Here is an 18,207-nt window from a genome sequence, read left to right as displayed (position 1 = left end):
GTACAGCTGAAAAAAGTTCCATATATTGGGGTGTTTTTTTTTGGGGGGGGCATAACATAACAGCTATCTAAACCGTCACTTGCCACGGTTGCTGCCAGTGTTGCCTGGTCAGTTGTGTTCCACGGTTGCACAGTACATGTTCATAGCTGTATCAAGCAGACACATTAAGAAATGCAACAAAATATCATACATGAGGAAACCTGCAAACACTTGAACCACGTGGTCATCAGGGCGTCTCACATTTTTTTTAAAGATAAATTTTAGCGAGGTCGGTCCGGCAGTCGGGGGAAAACGTGAATAAAAAATAATCGCTTCCCTCTCAAACTTTTTGATTATAATTCTATTTCTTGGTAAGAAATTCGAGACAGGTTCTGGTGTATTAACTGTTTTCCTCGGTCGGAGCCAACAAGTATAAGGATCGGACCTTCTACGCAGCGTAAGAAAAATGCTGACAACAAGAATTGTTGCAAATGGCACATGATACTTAACCTCTCAACGATATCCTTAAGGAGGTTGGGGATAAATTATCCTGAAAGTCTATGAAACAGGGAAATAAGATTTGGATACAAGTTGAAAATTTGAAAATTTGTTCTATATGTATCGTTTAAAAATTCAAAACTCTCAATTATCCAATTTATTGCCTGTTAAATAGGTTACAGGTAGTCCTCACGAGTATCGTCTTTTCGCCATGAAATGCAAGGTACCAATGAAGAACAACGAAAAACATAATAACGCGTTTAGCCTGCGAGACGCCTACGACGTGTGTAACGTTTCTAATTAATTCGCCATATTTCGTCAACATGGCTGCCATCCAATCTCGGGAAAGTGAGTGAAGTCGCCTGTTTTTATCCTAATTTTAGTAGAAATCATGAACATTATGTACATATAGTTGTACATCGAAATGTGGAGTCTGTATAGAACATTCATAACGATTTATTGCTGAAAATGTACTCAAAATAAGGGACAAAAACCTGGCAGTGGCACATTGTTACGTGCTGGACACGATATGCACTAGCCCTAGCCCAGGTTAACCGGTTGGACGATTGTATTGGGACTAACGTCCAGGGTATAGAAGTCCTCCTACTAAGTACTAGTACTATGCGAAATTTTTTTCAACAGTTTTTTCTCACATTCTCAAGTGGGGCAAACTTCGTCCGGAGTGGGAAAACGGCAAAAGAGGCAACAGTTTTTTCCTCCAAATGAGGAAAAGGCGAGTCTTCTACAAATAGTAACCTAGTGGATTTTTTACAGGATAACTGGTGAACATACCGGTGCAATTTCAGCTCATAAAATTAAGTGGATGTTAAGTTATGCCCCCGGATGTCCCGGATAAAGTTTTCGAAAGAAATCCCTATTAATCAGAACAGGGCCTAGTATACTACGGAGGAGTATTCTTTGGGCCCTGTTTACGGGTCTAGACCGCGAACAACGTATTTTGCAGGAAATTCTGCAAAACTCCACACTTTCCATTGCGATTAGTTAACAACCTACGTTCGTGTGGTATGCATTTGTGCATGCGTGAAATGGCCTCCAAGCTCGGCCTGCACCCAAATTCTGTCAGTTATGCATGTTGTCTAGAGCTAGGTCTAGGTCATCGCTCCATTACAAATATGTGGAGAGGCGCAGACAATAGATTTAGCCGTATCTTTGGAGGCCCATTCAGATCTGCAACTTCATCACACCCACAGCTCGTCCGCGCATGTGTAGGGGGCACTTGGTTACCATGCATGTCACGCTAGTGCAAGTACCCGTGCTAGGTGAACTTGTATGTACATGTAGATCGCGAATCGCAACGAAAAGTGTAGAGTTTCGCAGAATTTCCTGCAAAATACATTGTTTGCGGCCGTATTTAGTAATTTCAACATACCATAAATGGAATTCAGGATACAAGACACTTGGGAACAACATTTTGAGCTGTCTTCGTCAGGTAAATATGTGAGAAAAAACTGTTGAAAAAAATTTTGCATATTAGGAGGACTTTCATACCCCGGACGTTAGGCACAATGCAATGAAGACGTCGTCCAACCTGAGCTAGACATGCACCATGTTTACAACATAAGCCTTATCGCAAATACTGCATGGGTGATTTTGCAGAATGGTAAAAAGGCATTGTGCAAACTCAACCACTCAGTATTTGCAATAAGGCTTATGGTATCCGGACATGTTATAGTCGTACCCGAGACACTTCATACCCGGGACAATTCGTACCCAGTAATAAAAAATGCACTTTACTTGATTTATGATTTTAATTAACATGAGCCAGTAGTTAAAACACTTTGGACAATATCACTATACTCCCGGCTCCATAGTGTTCTTTGTGTGAAGTTTTCTCCTAGAAAAGTAAAAGAAAAATCAATGGATCTGGGTCATCTTGTACCTGGGACAACTCATACCCAGGTCAACTCGTACCCCAGTCAACTTGTATCCCAGTCAACTCGTATCCCAGTCAACTTGTGCCTGAGTCAATTCATACCCGAGTCAATTCGTACTCTTGGATGTATTATTGTCATCAGTGGATAATCCTACCAATGGCTGCTTTTCTTGCAAAGACTAAATATGGAATGTAAGGGCGTGGCTGCTGGAAATTGGCAAACGTAATGCTAAGTTTGAATATACATAAGCATAATTGGGTGTAGTGAGAATTAAGAAGCGAAAATGCCGTATGTTGCGTGTTGTCAGTTGATTGTTAGTGAAATCTCAACACATGCTTTTTACAACCATCGCGTGATGCAGCGCCATCGTAAGTTATAGCACAAGTACCGAGCACCGGAGCGGCACAACTCGTTATCCATTTTTCGTTGTGTTTGCTTTTTTTATCACGTTTTTTTGCATGCATTCCGCGCGCTACCAATATTATTAAACCGAACATCCAAACTGACCAGTTCGGTTCGGTTCGAAAGGGCAATTAATGTTCGACGATTTTTGGTTTTGTTTTGCGGTTCGGCTGCAGCGCTATTCTAATGTACGGAGTACGAGTTGTCCTGGGTATGAGTGGTCCTGGGTACAAGTTGACGTGGGTACGAGATGACCTGGGTATGAGTTGACTTGGGTGGAAGTTTGGAGGTACAAGTTGACCTGGGTACGAGTTGACCTGATTCTGTATCAACAAGAACAAGGGAGTAAGACTAAGGGAACTAACACCCATTTCGCTGTATGCAAATTGGTCCTGTGCTACTCAAGTTTCAATCACGAACAAACCCGGGGATGGGATGGGGTAGTGTTATGTTGTACATTAAGGATTCCCTCTATTACACTGAGATCCGATGTATCTGGCTCTGAAAATAGTTTTGAGTCGCATTTTATGGAAATCAAAAACTACACACAAAAAGACAACACAAAAAATAGGTTTAATCTATAGGCCAACTTGTCAAAGTGTTTCAAATTTTATAGATGAAATGGAAATAATTCTTGAGAAAATATCTTCAGAAAACAAAACATGTTATTTGCTTGGGGATTTTAATATAGTTCTGCTGAAATTTGAAACTCACAAACACTCGAGCTACTGAATTTGCTGTACTCTTTTACTCTTTGTCCACTCATTGATAAACCAACTGTTGACAATGATATGGCTGACTGCAGAAGTGGACATTTTCGCAGCTGCAGCCTGTCCATGGACATGATGGATGGCTTCTATTGCTATGACAATTGGGAAATATGCTGGTTTATGAAGTTTCTCGGCAAGGGAAGAAAGCCTTGAATGCAAACCTTAACATTAACAGTGTTATAAAAGAAAACTTTCAAAAGTTAGCACATGTCTAGCATTTTTCCTGTTCGTACTCACAGATATTGAGCGACAAATTCAAGAGATACAGCAGCGTACTGCAACACTTCGTCAACGTGATGAAGTACCTGCAACCAATGGGAAAGATGATGCTGCAGGATTTGCTGAATCAGGACATTTTGACAGAGAAATCTATGATAAAAGTGTCCGTAGCCGATTTGAGGGCTATGACTATTCCATCGCAGCCAATGAAGCAGATGAGGTATTGGCACAGTGATTGTAGTTACCATTATATGATCCAAATTGCCTGTCTCTTTTGGCATTACATACTGGTTTTGTGTAAGGGAAAAATTTATTTTGCAGAATTTCGGAAATGAGATTTCATTTCTTTTTACAAAAATCATTTTTTGACTAGGGCTAATGACATACATGATATAAATCTGTTATTCTCCCAATCAAATAGCAGTCAGGGTGTTGTTTGGGTATTTGTGTTGTTTTGCTTTTACTTTTTTTCTCGGATACTTCTTTTCACTGTGAGCAGAAATCTGACACATTGGCACTGGGTGCAATCCACAAGCATCAAGTAAACCAAATACCAGCATTATAGCAAAGAAATACATTTATAAGCAGTGTGTGTTTTTATTTAATTTTCATTAATTTTTTACACATTTTTGTTCTGGCGTTGTTAATTTCATTTTTGATTAATGTTTTACAGGATGAAGATGATTACACCAGTCATTCCTTGATGAATAAGAACAGCATTACAGCCCCAACATCGTTGTTTAGTGAAGCTCAGGAAGCAGCCAAGGTGAGTACAGTAATTGTCTCTTTTGTAAAATATCTCCTGTAATTTATAAATTTTATGTAAATCCATTGTCAAGGATGATAGGATACTTTTCAACTGAAGCCACACAGACGTTTCCAACTTTGGGATTTTTTTATGGAATCTGAAAGATTAGGCAGGCAGGCAGGAATTGGTCATTAGTATTTGAATTGGACTAGATGTTTCTTGAAGTGTTGAGGATGTGTCGTAAGGTTCCTAGTGCGGGGCAGATTTCCAAAGATCTGGGAAGGGATTGGGCACAATGCCGCATTTGTGGGTTTTTTTTTTGGCTGACCAGCATCGCATGTTTTTGGTGGAACAAAATGAATGAACTCAAGAGAGGGCTTGGGGTAACACCATGAGAATCGTCCACCACTCATCACCAACCTCACAGCCAAGCATCGGTCTCATGCCTCAGTGCTCCAGGCATCCAAGCTAATCCCAACACAGCACTTATATACCAGCGCTCACCAGAAGTCTGGCACTCCACTCTTGAGGATGACCAGAGCACACTGGTTGAAATGCCGAGTACACACTCAACCGTTCTTATCAGAACCATGCCTCTTCCAAAAGAAATCTATCCACATGGTGTTACTGCAAGCCTGCTCTTTAGTCTGTCTCCGTCATGCAAAGCATCAAGTCTTATCTAAAATGCATGAACTCTGAGTTTGTTAATCATTTGCTTTTTTCTTAAAATTTTGTATTTTTTTCTGTCGACCAGAGACCACACATTCTAATATAATTGACAAAACCTTTTAATCACCATTTCTTTATTACATGAAAGGATTACGACCCATTTGCTGGTAACAATGCAGCTAGGATTGCTGAACGTGAAGATGAATATCGTGCCCGTAGAAGGATGATGATTATCTCTCCAGCGAGACATGATCCTTTTGCTGATGGTAAGACATCAAATCTAACTAATTAGTGTTTTTTTAAAAGCCCAAGACTTGCGTTGAATTGTGAACTTTGTGTTCTGGTTTGTAAGTAGTACATGTAGTTCTCAGAGATCCATTTAAAATGATACATTTTGTGATTAGTTGATCTATTGGATTTGTTTTGGAGCAGGCTTGTTAACATTTCTAAATGGAAAGCAATTTTTTTGTATCTGATCCAACATATTCTATTTTGGCTTCATGATGACTTTGACTGAGTCTTGTCATTTGTATGTGATTGTTATAGTTGTACAGATGCTGTGCATTCTGATTGGCACAAGCTAGTGTGATCTGGTGTGACTGAAGTTAGATGCAAAGGGCTGCATTCCATTTGGATATAAATATGTAAAGCTTGGGGAAGTCCTGAAAATATAACCAGGGAAATGTATGTTCCTTGTCCTGCGTTTGATTTTTTAGTGCTTGGAAGAAAGTTATGAATGTTGACTTGGACTTCTGATAGTCATTAAAATGTTTTTTTAACCTGCAACATACAGGAATTATAAATGAAAATCAACCGTCTTGGGATATGTACCAGTATGTGTTGTAAGGATATGTAATTTAGAAGTTTTGTTGTAAAAACATAACATATGTTTAGTGTTTGTGTGTTAAGACAATAAAAAAAATCCCTATAAGTTCTCTACTACGGCCCTGCTTAATAATATGAATACTTGAAAAGATTGACTTTTAGGAAGTCATCGAGTGACGTGAATTCCATGGTTAGCATCAAGCGTACAACCAGTGGAGGCTGAACCGTACGTATTTTGGGTATGAGTACAGGGAGTATATCAACAACTCCCTGATTAATAATATATATCACCCCTAGTTTTGTAAAAAAAAAAGTCCAAAATGAATGATGTTAATTCTATATTTACTCTGATGTAGAATATTTCAACTTTGATTACTTTGCCTAAAACTTTGGCTCGGCTTGATCTACTTTTTAAGATAAAAATGCAGAATAGGTGTCTTGGTACAAAGCTTCTAAAATATTGAGGCGCATTAAAATGCATGACTATTTTTGTACTTTTTTGTACTCTTTTCAATGAAGACTGTTTACAGGAGAAACTAATTTCCTTACGTGATTTGATTTAGCTATAAAAGTAAACATAGTTGAAATATTCTGCATGTCATCAACCTGATTCATTGGTACCAATGTTGATAATTTAAATTGTGACTAGATTTTGTAACATTAAGGGAACTTAAATGAACTTATACATGGAGATGTTTAGTTTTTAGAAAAAGTAACATAGGGAAATTTAAATGGAAGAATATTTACCATTGCATTTGATAATGTTTCTGTTTAGTTTTTACAGGTGTTGAGAGATTGACTACACGTCAATATTGGATCTGCTGTCCTGGCTCCTTTGAATTTTCCCAAAAGATTCTTTAGAGCCATGGAAAAAAACAGACAGAACCTCATAACTTGAAAAATATTCCCAAATGCTGATGTATGTTATCAAGCTGACCTTTTTATGGGGAACAACAGTGCTATAATTCTTAAGGGAAGAAATTTCTATGAATAAAAAGCAATTACACAAATATCATAGGAGTGCACAGTGTCGTTATATGTGTAATTACAAACACCAAATATGCACAACATTGTTGGTCAAGGTACATCCATTTAGAATTGCTCAAGTATGAAAAGAAGACTGATGTTGCCATGATTTTCTTGACTGTATGGCAGAAAAGTAAGGAAATATAGCTCTTGCTCCATTTCCATACAGTTTCTGATAGTTTCACCAATCAGGGCAAACAGTCACATCATTTGTAAAATTTTTCATTATGCTTTAAAACTTCAGCACTTACATGTAGAACCTTTATCTTCCAATGAGGTTGGTACTTTTTTTGTGTGTTACCACCTTGCTCTTTACTAAGGCACAATGCAAATGATGAAGACAAGTCACTAACCTTGACACAATTGAATTCTGCAAAATAATTTTTCACATACAGTGGGAGGTACAATCAAAATAGAAACAAATGCACAAGGAAATTTATAAACCTTTCCCTCAGCTTGTAGCAAATCATCAGCATTAAGGGAAGCCTTAGACACTCCATGTGTAATGTGTCAGTATTTCTCATCTTTTCTCTATTTCTTTCTCTCTGTGTGACTATTCGCATCTTATCATGCAGGTGGCAAAACACCTGATCCTGGGGAGAGGACTTACATTGACATCCGAAGAGAACAGTCCATGACAAAAGAGCAGGTATCAGTTTGTACCACTTAAAATAAGTATGCATTTTATGTTACAAATTTGCACTCTATATGATGCTGAAGGTTCTGTCATTGCTGTCAGTGAGGGAGTTCATGTAATGTACAAGTGAGGATATTTACTCTGTTTTCTAGGCTGGGCTTCGTCTTCAGATGCAGGAAAAGGCCAAAAAGGGTGAGCTTGAGGTACAGCAGACTAAACCGACATCTAAACCTGTCAAACGTCGTCGCTGGGATCAAGTAGGAGAAGAAACACCAGGAGCCACACCCAAAAAGAAGACAAGTAGTTGGGAACAGGCAGAGGTAAGTTGATGTTGATATAATGTCTCCTGAATCGAAACCTGGTTGTTGAGAATTTATCTGTGGAAAGAAGCTTCAATTGGTCTGCTGACCTTTTGGGGTTTTGTATTTTTGTTACAATGACCATACTAAATAAGTTGTTACATCTACCTATGTAGCAACAAGCTTCAACTCCGTCAATCAGTCGCTGGGATGAAACACCAGGCAGAGCCAAAGGTAGCGAGACACCAGGAGCTACACCCAGTGCTAGTACACGAGTTTGGGAAAACACACCAGCACACCTGACACCTGGTCATGTGACACCTAGTCATGCTACCCCTGGACATGCTACTCCAGGACATGTTACTCCAGGACATAGTGCAACACCAAGCGCACGTAGAAATAGATGGGACGAAACACCTAGAACTGAGAGAGGTAAGTTCAGTTGAAAACAAACTTCTGATTGTTTAACTGTTTTCTTTGAGGAGTGCCTATTGGAATGGGTGCATGAAATAAAAAACAAAGAGCAATAGGTTTTGAGGAAAATCTGGAATTGAAACCACACTCCTGATTGCTGTGGTATGTTTTGAGAGGAAGTGATTAAACGTCTTTGGATTTTACCAGTGATAACAAGTAGCCTGTTATCTCATCAATGGTAACAGTTTTCCTTTGCTATATTTGTTTCCAATTAAATTTTGAATTCAGAAATCTCTGAATGACTTCCACTGTATCAAATTTAATTAGAAACTCCTGGGCATGGAAGTGGATGGGCGGAGACTCCTCGCACTGATCGTGGGGGAGATGCTCCTTCAGAGACTCCTACTCCAGGTAGTAAGCGGCGATCTCGTTGGGATGAGACACCAGCTGGTAGTCAGACGCCCAGTGCTACACCAGTTGTGGGTAATACTTCAACACCTGTAGGTCAAAAGGCTATGGTGATGCAGACACCATCACAGACTGGTAAGTTGCTTAGCATTAACCCATTTCCAAGTAGACAAATGATGTCAGCATTGTCAGATTAGCATTTGTTAATGTAGATAAAACTTCCAAAGGGGATTAAAGGGGAGGCTGTAACTACAAAGGTGAAGATTTAGCCACAAAGATATCGTTATGTTGAGCATAGTTAGGACCTGTGTGAAATGCATTTATTTCATAATGATCTAGTGTTGATTGTTTTACTTCTTTGAGCACTGAGAATGATGACACCAGAACAACTGCAAGCTTGGAGATGGGAGAAGGAAATCGATGAGAGAAATAGAGCACTGAGTGACGACGAGTTGGATTCTATGTTTCCCGAGGGATACAAGGTAATTCTTGATTCAACCTGACAGATATAATTCAGGTCACTAGCATAATGGTGCAGGAAATCAACTAAACTGGGAGATTTAAGGTAATCCTGTAACGTGAGGGATATCTGGCAATTGGCTAACTACAGATATTTATCAAAATATACAAGGTTCACCTGTCATAGCTGACACCAACCTGTTGTTTGACCCTTTCTTCTTCAGGTACTTCAACCTCCAGCAGGCTATGTTCCTATCCGTACTCCAGCTCGCAAACTGACATCTACCCCTACTCCTATGGGTGGACTGAGTGGATTTCACATGCAGACTGATGATAAGATGGTTGATCCTGGCTTAGCCCAACCTCCTGGTAATCTGCCATTCCTCAAACCTGACGATGCTCAGTACTTTGGCAAACTCCTGGTAAGTTGGTAAAGGTTGAACTGCCAACTTGCATAGAGCAAGTGTAGTTTATTTTTAAATGCCTTTTAATTTGATCTTTTGCATTTTGTGGCAACTGTCACACGTTCTTGTTTTTTTATTTCCATAGGGTAAATGGCTATTTAATCGGAATCCAAGTGTTATATGTTCATATGAACATAGTATTATCTCAGTGAATTCCTTTTCCTCTTTCAGAATGACATTGATGAAAGCACATTGAGTGCAGAGGAACAGAAGGAGCGTCGTATCATGAAGCTACTGCTGAAGATCAAGAATGGAACACCGCCAATGCGTAAAGCAGCCTTACGCCAAATTACTGATAAGGCCAGAGAATTCAATGCTGGACCACTCTTCAATCAAATCCTACCATTGTTGATGTCTCCCACCTTAGAGGATCAAGAGCGCCATCTATTGGTCAAGGTTATTGACCGTATTCTCTACAAGTTGGATGATCTAGTGCGGCCATATGTACACAAGGTAAGAATATTAAATGTATTGACATATAATGTATTGTATCCCAAGGACAAATCGCTGTATGGTCGTGACTTATGTGTCTGTTTACTCAGACCCCTTTAGACTTGCATGGTAATTGTACATGTCCAGATTTATTGGGGTTCATATAAACAATTAGAGAATCAGTTAGTATCATAATGATGTATTTCTTTCTAGATCCTTGTAGTGATTGAACCCCTGTTGATTGATGAAGATTACTATGCTCGTGTAGAAGGTAGGGAGATTATCTCTAACCTTGCTAAAGCTGCTGGACTAGCTACCATGATCTCAACCATGCGTCCTGATATTGACAACTTGGATGAGTATGTACGTAACACTACAGCACGTGCCTTTGCTGTGGTAGCTTCAGCCTTGGGTATCCCATCATTACTACCATTCTTAAAAGCTGTGTGTAAAAGCAAGAAGTCTTGGCAGGCTAGACACACTGGGATCAAGATTGTTCAGCAAATTGCCATCTTGATGGGATGCGCTATTCTACCACATCTGAGAAATCTGGTGGAGATCATTGAGCATGGTAAGACATCTTACAGCAAATCTATTGCTTCTTACAGTATGAATGCCATCAAGATTCAGTGACAAGTGAAATGACAAGATTTTTAGAACATATTGATCAGTAGCTAAGAGGGAATAAATGCCTGCACTGACAATGCAAGGCAAATGTTTGTTTTTTTTTACTGACAATGTTGGGGCCTTTAGGTAAGTTGGTCAAGTCCATTGGAAATATTTGTATGGACTTAAAAACTTGTGATTTTTTTGTGCATGCAGGACTTGTGGATGAGCAGCAGAAAGTTCGTACCATCACAGCCTTAGCCTTAGCTGCCCTTGCAGAAGCTGCTACTCCGTATGGTATTGAGTCCTTTGATAGTGTCCTGAAACCTCTCTGGAAGGGTATCAGGCAGCACAGAGGAAAAGTGAGTAAATAGCAGGATGGCATTAAACATCAGTTGGATCTAATTGCCAAGAATTTTAAGAATGTGTTCAAATTTATTCAGTCAATTATTACATATTTGTGATGAAATTATAATTAGTTATCAGAACTTGTTGAAATTGGATATTCGGTCTTTGATTTTATTTAGTTGGTGACTGTAACTACGTATTTGGATGTATTGTTTCTGTCAGGGTCTTGCTGCGTTCTTGAAGGCTATTGGATACCTGATCCCATTGATGGATCCTGAGTATGCCAACTACTACACCAGGGAAGTCATGTTGATTCTCATCCGTGAATTCCAGTCTCCTGATGAAGAGATGAAGAAGATCGTGCTCAAGGTATACATTCATATATTTGACACACTGCCTTAGAATCAAAGCGGCGTTTGTAATCTCTTTCATGTACATGTACTTGTGTCTAGGTATTGATTGAACTGTGCATGTGGTATGTGTCTGACTTGGTGTCCATCTGGTTTGAGGATACCATTTATCTGGTGTCAGCCTCTACAGATTTCTTAAGTTGACTGCATGTTATTGTGAAAGAGTTGAGTATAATTACAAATACAGAATTTTGTTTGAAGATAACTTTATATATTGTGGTGTTTTTTGACTGTAGGTGGTAAAGCAGTGTTGTGCAACCGATGGTGTAGAAGCTCAGTATATTCGAGATGAAGTCCTTCCATCCTTCTTCAAACACTTCTGGCAGCATCGAATGGCTCTTGATAGGCGTAATTACAGACAGGTAAGAGACAATTCAAGGCTTAGATTGATAAACCTGTGGATGTAACTATTGAACTTGTCAATAAAAATAGAGCAACTGTTATATTCAGCCACATCATTGACAGTGATCATGGGTTGATGAAGAGATGTCAGTAGATTGCCTCAGGCAGTGTTTTTTTTATAATGTTCATGATTTCTGTTTTTCTGTCATTAGCTGGTAGATACCACTGTGGAGTTGGCCAATAAGGTCGGAGCTGCTGAGATTATTGGCCGCATTGTTGATGATCTGAAAGATGAAGCAGAACAGTATCGTAAGATGGTGATGGAGACCATTGAAAAGATAATGGGCAACTTAGGAGCAGCAGACATTGATTCAAGGCTTGAAGAACAACTCATTGATGGTATCCTGTATGCCTTTCAAGAACAAACCACAGAGGTAAGTCTGATATTTTTACAGCATAGCAGGACTGTAGGATTAAATTGTAAGTTTCTGGATCAATTTCCAACTACTTGAACATGAAACAGGTGCTTTTTATTCTAATCTTGTTGCTCATCTAGATGGAATCAGTCTTGTATTTTCGGACATTAGGGAAGCCAGTTTCATGAAAAAAAATCTGTGACCTTCATTGATTTCTGTTCTGTTTCAGGACTCTGTGATGTTGAATGGCTTTGGTACTGTTGTGAATGCTCTGGGTAAGCGAGTCAAGCCTTACCTACCACAGATTTGTGGTACCATCCTCTGGCGTCTCAACAACAAGGCTGCTAAAGTTCGTCAGCAAGCTGCTGATCTCATCTCCAGAATCGCAGTCGTCATGAGGACATGCCAAGAGGTAAAGAAAAATGATATTCCTTGAAAAATATTCACACAAATTATCCATTGATCCCACATGTTTGTGACACATGCTATGTTTTCACCTTGTAGGAGAAGTTGATGGGGCATCTTGGTGTTGTCCTGTATGAGTATCTTGGTGAAGAATACCCAGAAGTGCTAGGAAGCATTCTAGGAGCTCTCAAGTCCATTGTCAATGTCATTGGTATGCATAAGATGACTCCACCAATTAAAGATCTGCTGCCAAGATTGACACCAATCCTCAAAAACAGGTAAGAACAAAATATATTTTGTAGGATGCTTTATTTGTGATCATATTTTTAAGTAGAAAAACAAAACCTTTAAAGTTTCCATGGGATTTATCTCTTCCTTAAAAGTGGTCATAGAAGTTATGTGATGACGTGTAGATAACGTTCAGTGGTTTACCTCTTCCTTAAAAGTGGTCATAGAAGTTATGTGATGACCTTGTAGATAACGTTCAATGTTTTGTGGTTACTGTCTTCATCTTTACAGACATGAGAAGGTGCAGGAGAATTGCATTGATTTGGTTGGTCGTATTGCTGATCGAGGTGCGGAGTATGTGTCAGCCAGAGAATGGATGAGGATTTGCTTTGAGCTTCTAGAACTTCTCAAGGCCCACAAGAAAGCCATCAGAAGAGCCACAGTCAATACTTTTGGCTACATTGCAAAGGCTATTGGGTAAGCGTCCTCATAGTAGTCATAGTCAGTACCTCAAGAAAATGCTAAAATCTCTGCCATACTAAGACAGCTCAAAGAAATCATCACTCAATAGCAGCGTGACTACAGTACAAATGTTACATAGTGCCTGATAAGATCTAGCCAAAAGGAGTAAACTTTATAACGTTTTTTAATCTGTTGACAAATAAGGGAGCGATCCAGAAGGGGCCCCGGAGGTTTTGCACGGTAAACCTCGCGGGGCCACTGGGTTTTTCGAGGTTTCTCTCATCGTACTATAATGAGCTCATTATCCACAGGTCAGCGCACATCGGCCAGCCTCGGTAGAGGAACACTTTTGATTAACCCCCACGCAGATGACCCCAATGCACAGACAAAAGAATAATTTAAGCCTCAAGATAATCTCCTAGTAATCCTACTTGTAATTAGATACCTGCCTTCCCAAGACAAGTAAACACCTTTAATCCTTTAATCTTATAATCCCTAATAGCAGCCACCATCTGTCATTATCTGCTGTAGCTCTGTTGTTCCCTGCACCAAAAGCTTCATCCTGAGACCATTCATGCGTGTGAAGTTGACCTGCAGCTCAAGGTTTATGCATGTATATTCAAGAGCCATTCTTGCAGCCGAACCTCAAAAACCTCCAGGTTTACTGCGCAAAACCCCTGGGCCCCCTTCTGGATCGCTCCCTAATGAGGTCATAAGGCTTTGATGTGTACATGTATATTGAGTTTCTTCAAATATGTCTATTTCCTTTTCAGTCCACATGATGTCCTGGCCACTCTTCTCAACAATCTGAAGGTCCAGGAACGCCAGAATCGTGTCTGTACCACAGTTGCTATTGCCATTGTAGCAGAGACGTGCTCACCATTTACTGTTCTACCAGCTCTAATGAATGAATATCGAGTACCTGAGCTGAATGTACAGAATGGTGTACTGAAATCACTGTCTTTCCTGTTCGAGTACATTGGTGAAATGGGCAAAGATTACATCTATGCTGTGACACCATTGCTGGAAGATGCTCTAATGGACAGGTATATTTCTTGATCAGGTTTATATGTTTTATATCCACTTGACTGGTTGACTGTGTGAATCTGAATCTGGTTTTCATGTTGTGTGAATGAGTTCCAATTTTTCCACTTGGGCTAATCCAAAGGAAGTCAAGCAGTTATTAATGAGCACTACAGTGTCTACTTGACTTCTTGTGGGCAGTGAGGGAAAGCATAACCACTGAAACCTAGTCACGGGATGATGTACATGTATCTTGCACAAACAACAAGTGCTCCTTGCACGCCATCTCTTGATGGTATACTTCTTTGACTTTTCTCACTTGATTATATTGTATTCACTCAGAGACTTGGTCCATCGTCAGACAGCCTGTGCTGCCATTAAGCATATGTCACTCGGTGTATTTGGTTTCGGCTGTGAAGATGCCCTCGTTCACCTTCTCAACTTTGTCTGGCCCAACATCTTTGAGACATCACCTCATGTCATCCAGGCAGTGATGGATGCAATTGAAGGAATGAGAGTTGGTCTCGGTGCCAACAAGATGCTACAGTATGCATTGCAGGTACATATGGTTCAAAAGCAGAAGCTGGGAGGAGCAGTTTTGTTCTAACCAATCAATTATGAGATGTCCACATGTAAATTGACTAGTAACAATTAAGTTGAGAGTTGGGTAGCATGTATAGGCATCTGAACAGAATTGGGACCAACTATGGTATTTAAAACCGTGTTTCTGGTAGCCCGAGTTGGATGACATCTTGATTACATTGGGTCTAACATCCAGGGTATCAATCCCTCTCGCCATAAACTTTTTACCGCTTGTTTTCACACTTTCACCATGTAGAGGTAGCTGAACTTCCATTCCCATATTTAATATGAACAGAATTACATGAAGCCTCGGTACAAAAATATATCAGTCTCATGCTTCCATCATAAATATCCCAAAGCTGCTTCTCACGTGGAGACTTATAAAGTGGGCTGGCTCCCTGGTGTATCAGAGATTGCTTACATAGGGTTTGGTTTCTTTTAATCTAGCCTGGAAACCAGACTAGAAGTTACTGTGCATTATGCATGATGAATAGATCCGAAACAGTTAGTTGAAGTGTAGTAAAGACGTCCAACCTTGGCTATTGTTAGTTAGGGGTGAGATTTTTCAGCTTTTTAGCTGATTTCAGTTTTTGTTTTAAATTTCAGCTTTTTTTCCAGACTGGCTGTGTACAAAAGTACAGGAGATTATCAGTTCTTCAGCCTTTTTTTCAACTGCTTTCAGTTTTTTTTTTATCATTGGTCAATCTCACCTTGTTCAGTGTACTGACAGTTTTAAACAAATTTTTAATCTTTACACATCCACCTGATTACAAGTGTCTTGCTTTCTAATCTTTACACATCCACCTGATTACAAGTATCTGGCGTTCTATTATATTTGCAGGGTCTGTTCCACCCAGCAAGGAAGGTACGTGATGTGTATTGGAAGATCTACAATACATTGTACATTGGTGCACAGGATTCACTGGTAGCTGGCTATCCACGGGTTCCCAATGATGAGAAGAATCAGTATGTGAGATATGAGCTGGAGTATTTCTTATGAATTGCCTTGGATTGTCAGGTTCTTTCCACGTTCGAAGTTAACTCTCCATCATATTACGTTAAGATCTCACCCTTATACCTTGTCATGTTAACAGCCAATTAACAAATTACATGTATAACCCAGATACTTCGTTCAACCTGTCAGGATTGGACTACCGGTACTTATTTTCTATTGGTTGTACACTTGTTGATCTAAACAGTGCATTGTATGTGTTAATGTGAGAATGGAACTTTACATTCAACAGGAATTGTTGTTTTTAGTGTGCATTGACTTGAATGTTACCAAATTCGACTACCATAGTAGCTTGTATTCAGTTGACTTTTAATTGAAATCAAATGGCATAAATTTCCACATTTCTGGCAGATGTTAAGACAAGGCTGTTCAAAAAATGATAAAAATTTTCCAACTTAGTGGGCAAGAAAAATCATAATTACTAATACAGATAGTTGCTTTCTTATCAGTTGTAACCACTTGTCAAATTCTCTTTAAACCTTATTACAACAGAAAGCCTATTTGTTAAAAGGCTAGGGTAGCTAGCTTTAGCTTGATAAATCTGTTAAAAAGCCAGAGAAGGAGTGAATGTATAAAGTGAGAGAATGGATCATTATCCTATGTACATACATTCGTTGGAAGTCTTACAAACTATATTGGGAAGTTGTGTAAGCATAAATGTTTTGGTTTTCTGGAATAGGAGATTTCAACAACTGATAGTATTTTGATTATCACTTTGTTAGTTTTAACAATGAAGTAGAAGTTTCTGTTAATTATCCACATGATAATGGATTTACAAGAAATTCTACCATCAGACCTTAGTTGAACAGTTGCTTTTGTAAATAGAAGGCTTTGAATGAAGAATTTGGTTTTTTAGTCTTGGAGAAGAGGTAATATTTTGTTCTGACTGAAAAAAATTATTCCATTCTGGTGATTTATCTCCCTGAGCAGACTGAATCCATTCTGTTCTGCATCCTTAGGTAGACTTTAACATTTGCATAGAAGTGGAGTAAGGGCATATGTGATTCATATACATGTACATGTACATGTACCTTGCTTATTGATAATGCATCCAAGTGATGTAACATCTTTGTCTATGTTTATAGATGTATTATCTAAACTAACCTGAGGAGACCCCATTACTTTGGTAATATCCCATTCTGGCACTTTACCTGCATTTGAAAGCTTAAAATGAATATGCAGTTCGGCAAGTCACAACACCCCATAAGTCTAAGAGTTATTTACATGTACTCTGTGTAAGAAATGCACGAGGGTATGCTATTATCTTTACTGTAATGCTTTAAATCTAGCTGACAGATAAGTCAGTTGGTTTATACTGATTATTGAAAATGTTTGGTGTGCTAAAAAGGTGTTGTGTAGTGCGCAGGACCATATTTCCTGATACATCCTAGAAAAAAATCAGAACTTCAAATGGACATTTGTTTTCAAGTAGAATTTAGTCACGGAATGATCATTTCTTTCTTGCCCTTGTGGTATATGTACTGATATTGTTTCAAGGTGTATTTGGACTGGAAATCTGTTTATAGTTGGTGTTATCTTGGAATACATTTTTTCCATCACGTATGACATTACCATATTTGCGTCACTATTGAAAAGGGGCTAAAAATGCCTGAAAGAATTTTTTTCCATTCAATACAGAATTCCTCACTTTTCCAAAATTAATATTTGCCTTTATCTTTACCGTATGATATGTGCATTGCAGGTAGAGCTATTGTAGAGCTAGAAACCACGGTTGAGCTTTATGGAAACTTGCATTTTATTCAATAAAACCTTCATATCTGTAAATAGATGTAATAAGGTTCCTTTGATATTTTTTTTCATGAGTTTTGGGTACATGTTTAAATGTATTGTTCTGTAGTTAAGACCGTAATACTTCACAACACCGCCCTCCCGGATTTCACGCCCATGGTGTTGGTTTTTATATTTCATATTTAAATTTTTTTAATCTCCCCCAACCCCTGTGTTTTCTAAACAAATTTCGCACTTAATTTAACCTGCTGACTTCGTGCGAATTTCAGAACGTGTTGGCACTGGTCAAAAAAGCGCTTGATGTGTGATTCCCATAGCGGTGGCTTCCGACTAATTTTTACATACATGTACATGTTAATTAATTCGTCGTTAATTCTCCCGATTAGTTTTGTTTTAGTTTGATCGACGTGCATGAACCTGAACATTTCAAACCGCCAAATGTGAAGAACTTAAACTCCAAACTTGCCATGGTGTTATCAT

The 18,207-nt window shown here is 39.0% G+C and overlaps 1 protein-coding gene across 2 annotated transcripts; it reads left to right on the top strand.

The window, feature by feature from the left end:
- The first annotated feature begins 669 nt into the window (after positions 1-669).
- sf3b1 (splicing factor 3b subunit 1) lies at positions 670-17,767 on the top strand. Of its 2 annotated transcripts, XM_022243315.2 has the most exons (22): positions 670-825; positions 3,784-3,983; positions 4,437-4,529; positions 5,329-5,446; positions 7,607-7,680; positions 7,821-7,988; positions 8,144-8,399; positions 8,709-8,924; positions 9,153-9,271; positions 9,473-9,670; positions 9,884-10,165; positions 10,358-10,715; positions 10,967-11,112; positions 11,321-11,467; positions 11,745-11,870; positions 12,063-12,284; positions 12,496-12,678; positions 12,771-12,949; positions 13,191-13,376; positions 14,135-14,407; positions 14,727-14,943; positions 15,808-17,767. In XM_022243315.2, the coding sequence occupies exons 1-22, from the start codon at positions 801-803 to the stop codon at positions 15,964-15,966; spliced, it is 3,945 nt and encodes a 1,314-aa protein (XP_022099007.1). In that variant the 5' UTR covers positions 670-800; the 3' UTR covers positions 15,967-17,767. The 2 variants fall into 2 exon arrangements, with proteins under 2 accessions (XP_022099007.1, XP_087003830.1); XM_087147704.1 differs by lacking the exons at positions 670-825; positions 3,784-3,983; positions 4,437-4,529; positions 5,329-5,446 and adding an exon at positions 5,471-6,231.
- Positions 17,768-18,207: the final 440 nt, after the last annotated feature.

Source organism: Acanthaster planci, linkage group LG17 (assembly GCF_054643075.1).
Source record: "Acanthaster planci isolate LZ-2023a linkage group LG17, COTS_SCS, whole genome shotgun sequence".
Taxonomy (NCBI): domain Eukaryota; kingdom Metazoa; phylum Echinodermata; class Asteroidea; order Valvatida; family Acanthasteridae; genus Acanthaster; species Acanthaster planci.
Note: the sequence above shows the minus strand (reverse complement) of the source record. Positions and strands in the feature narration are given on the sequence as shown.

What these genes read in the sequence shown, in the direction of transcription:
- sf3b1 (XM_022243315.2), top strand. Translation starts at nt 801, where the DNA reads ATGGCTGCCATCCAATCTCGGGAAA. An exon ending in TGTTTCCCGAGGGATACAAG is followed by an intron (nt 9,272 to 9,472) that starts GTAATTCTTGAT and finishes TTTCTTCTTCAG; the next exon opens with GTACTTCAACCTCCAGCAGG. An exon ending in TGCGGCCATATGTACACAAG is followed by an intron (nt 10,166 to 10,357) that starts GTAAGAATATTA and finishes ATTTCTTTCTAG; the next exon opens with ATCCTTGTAGTGATTGAACC.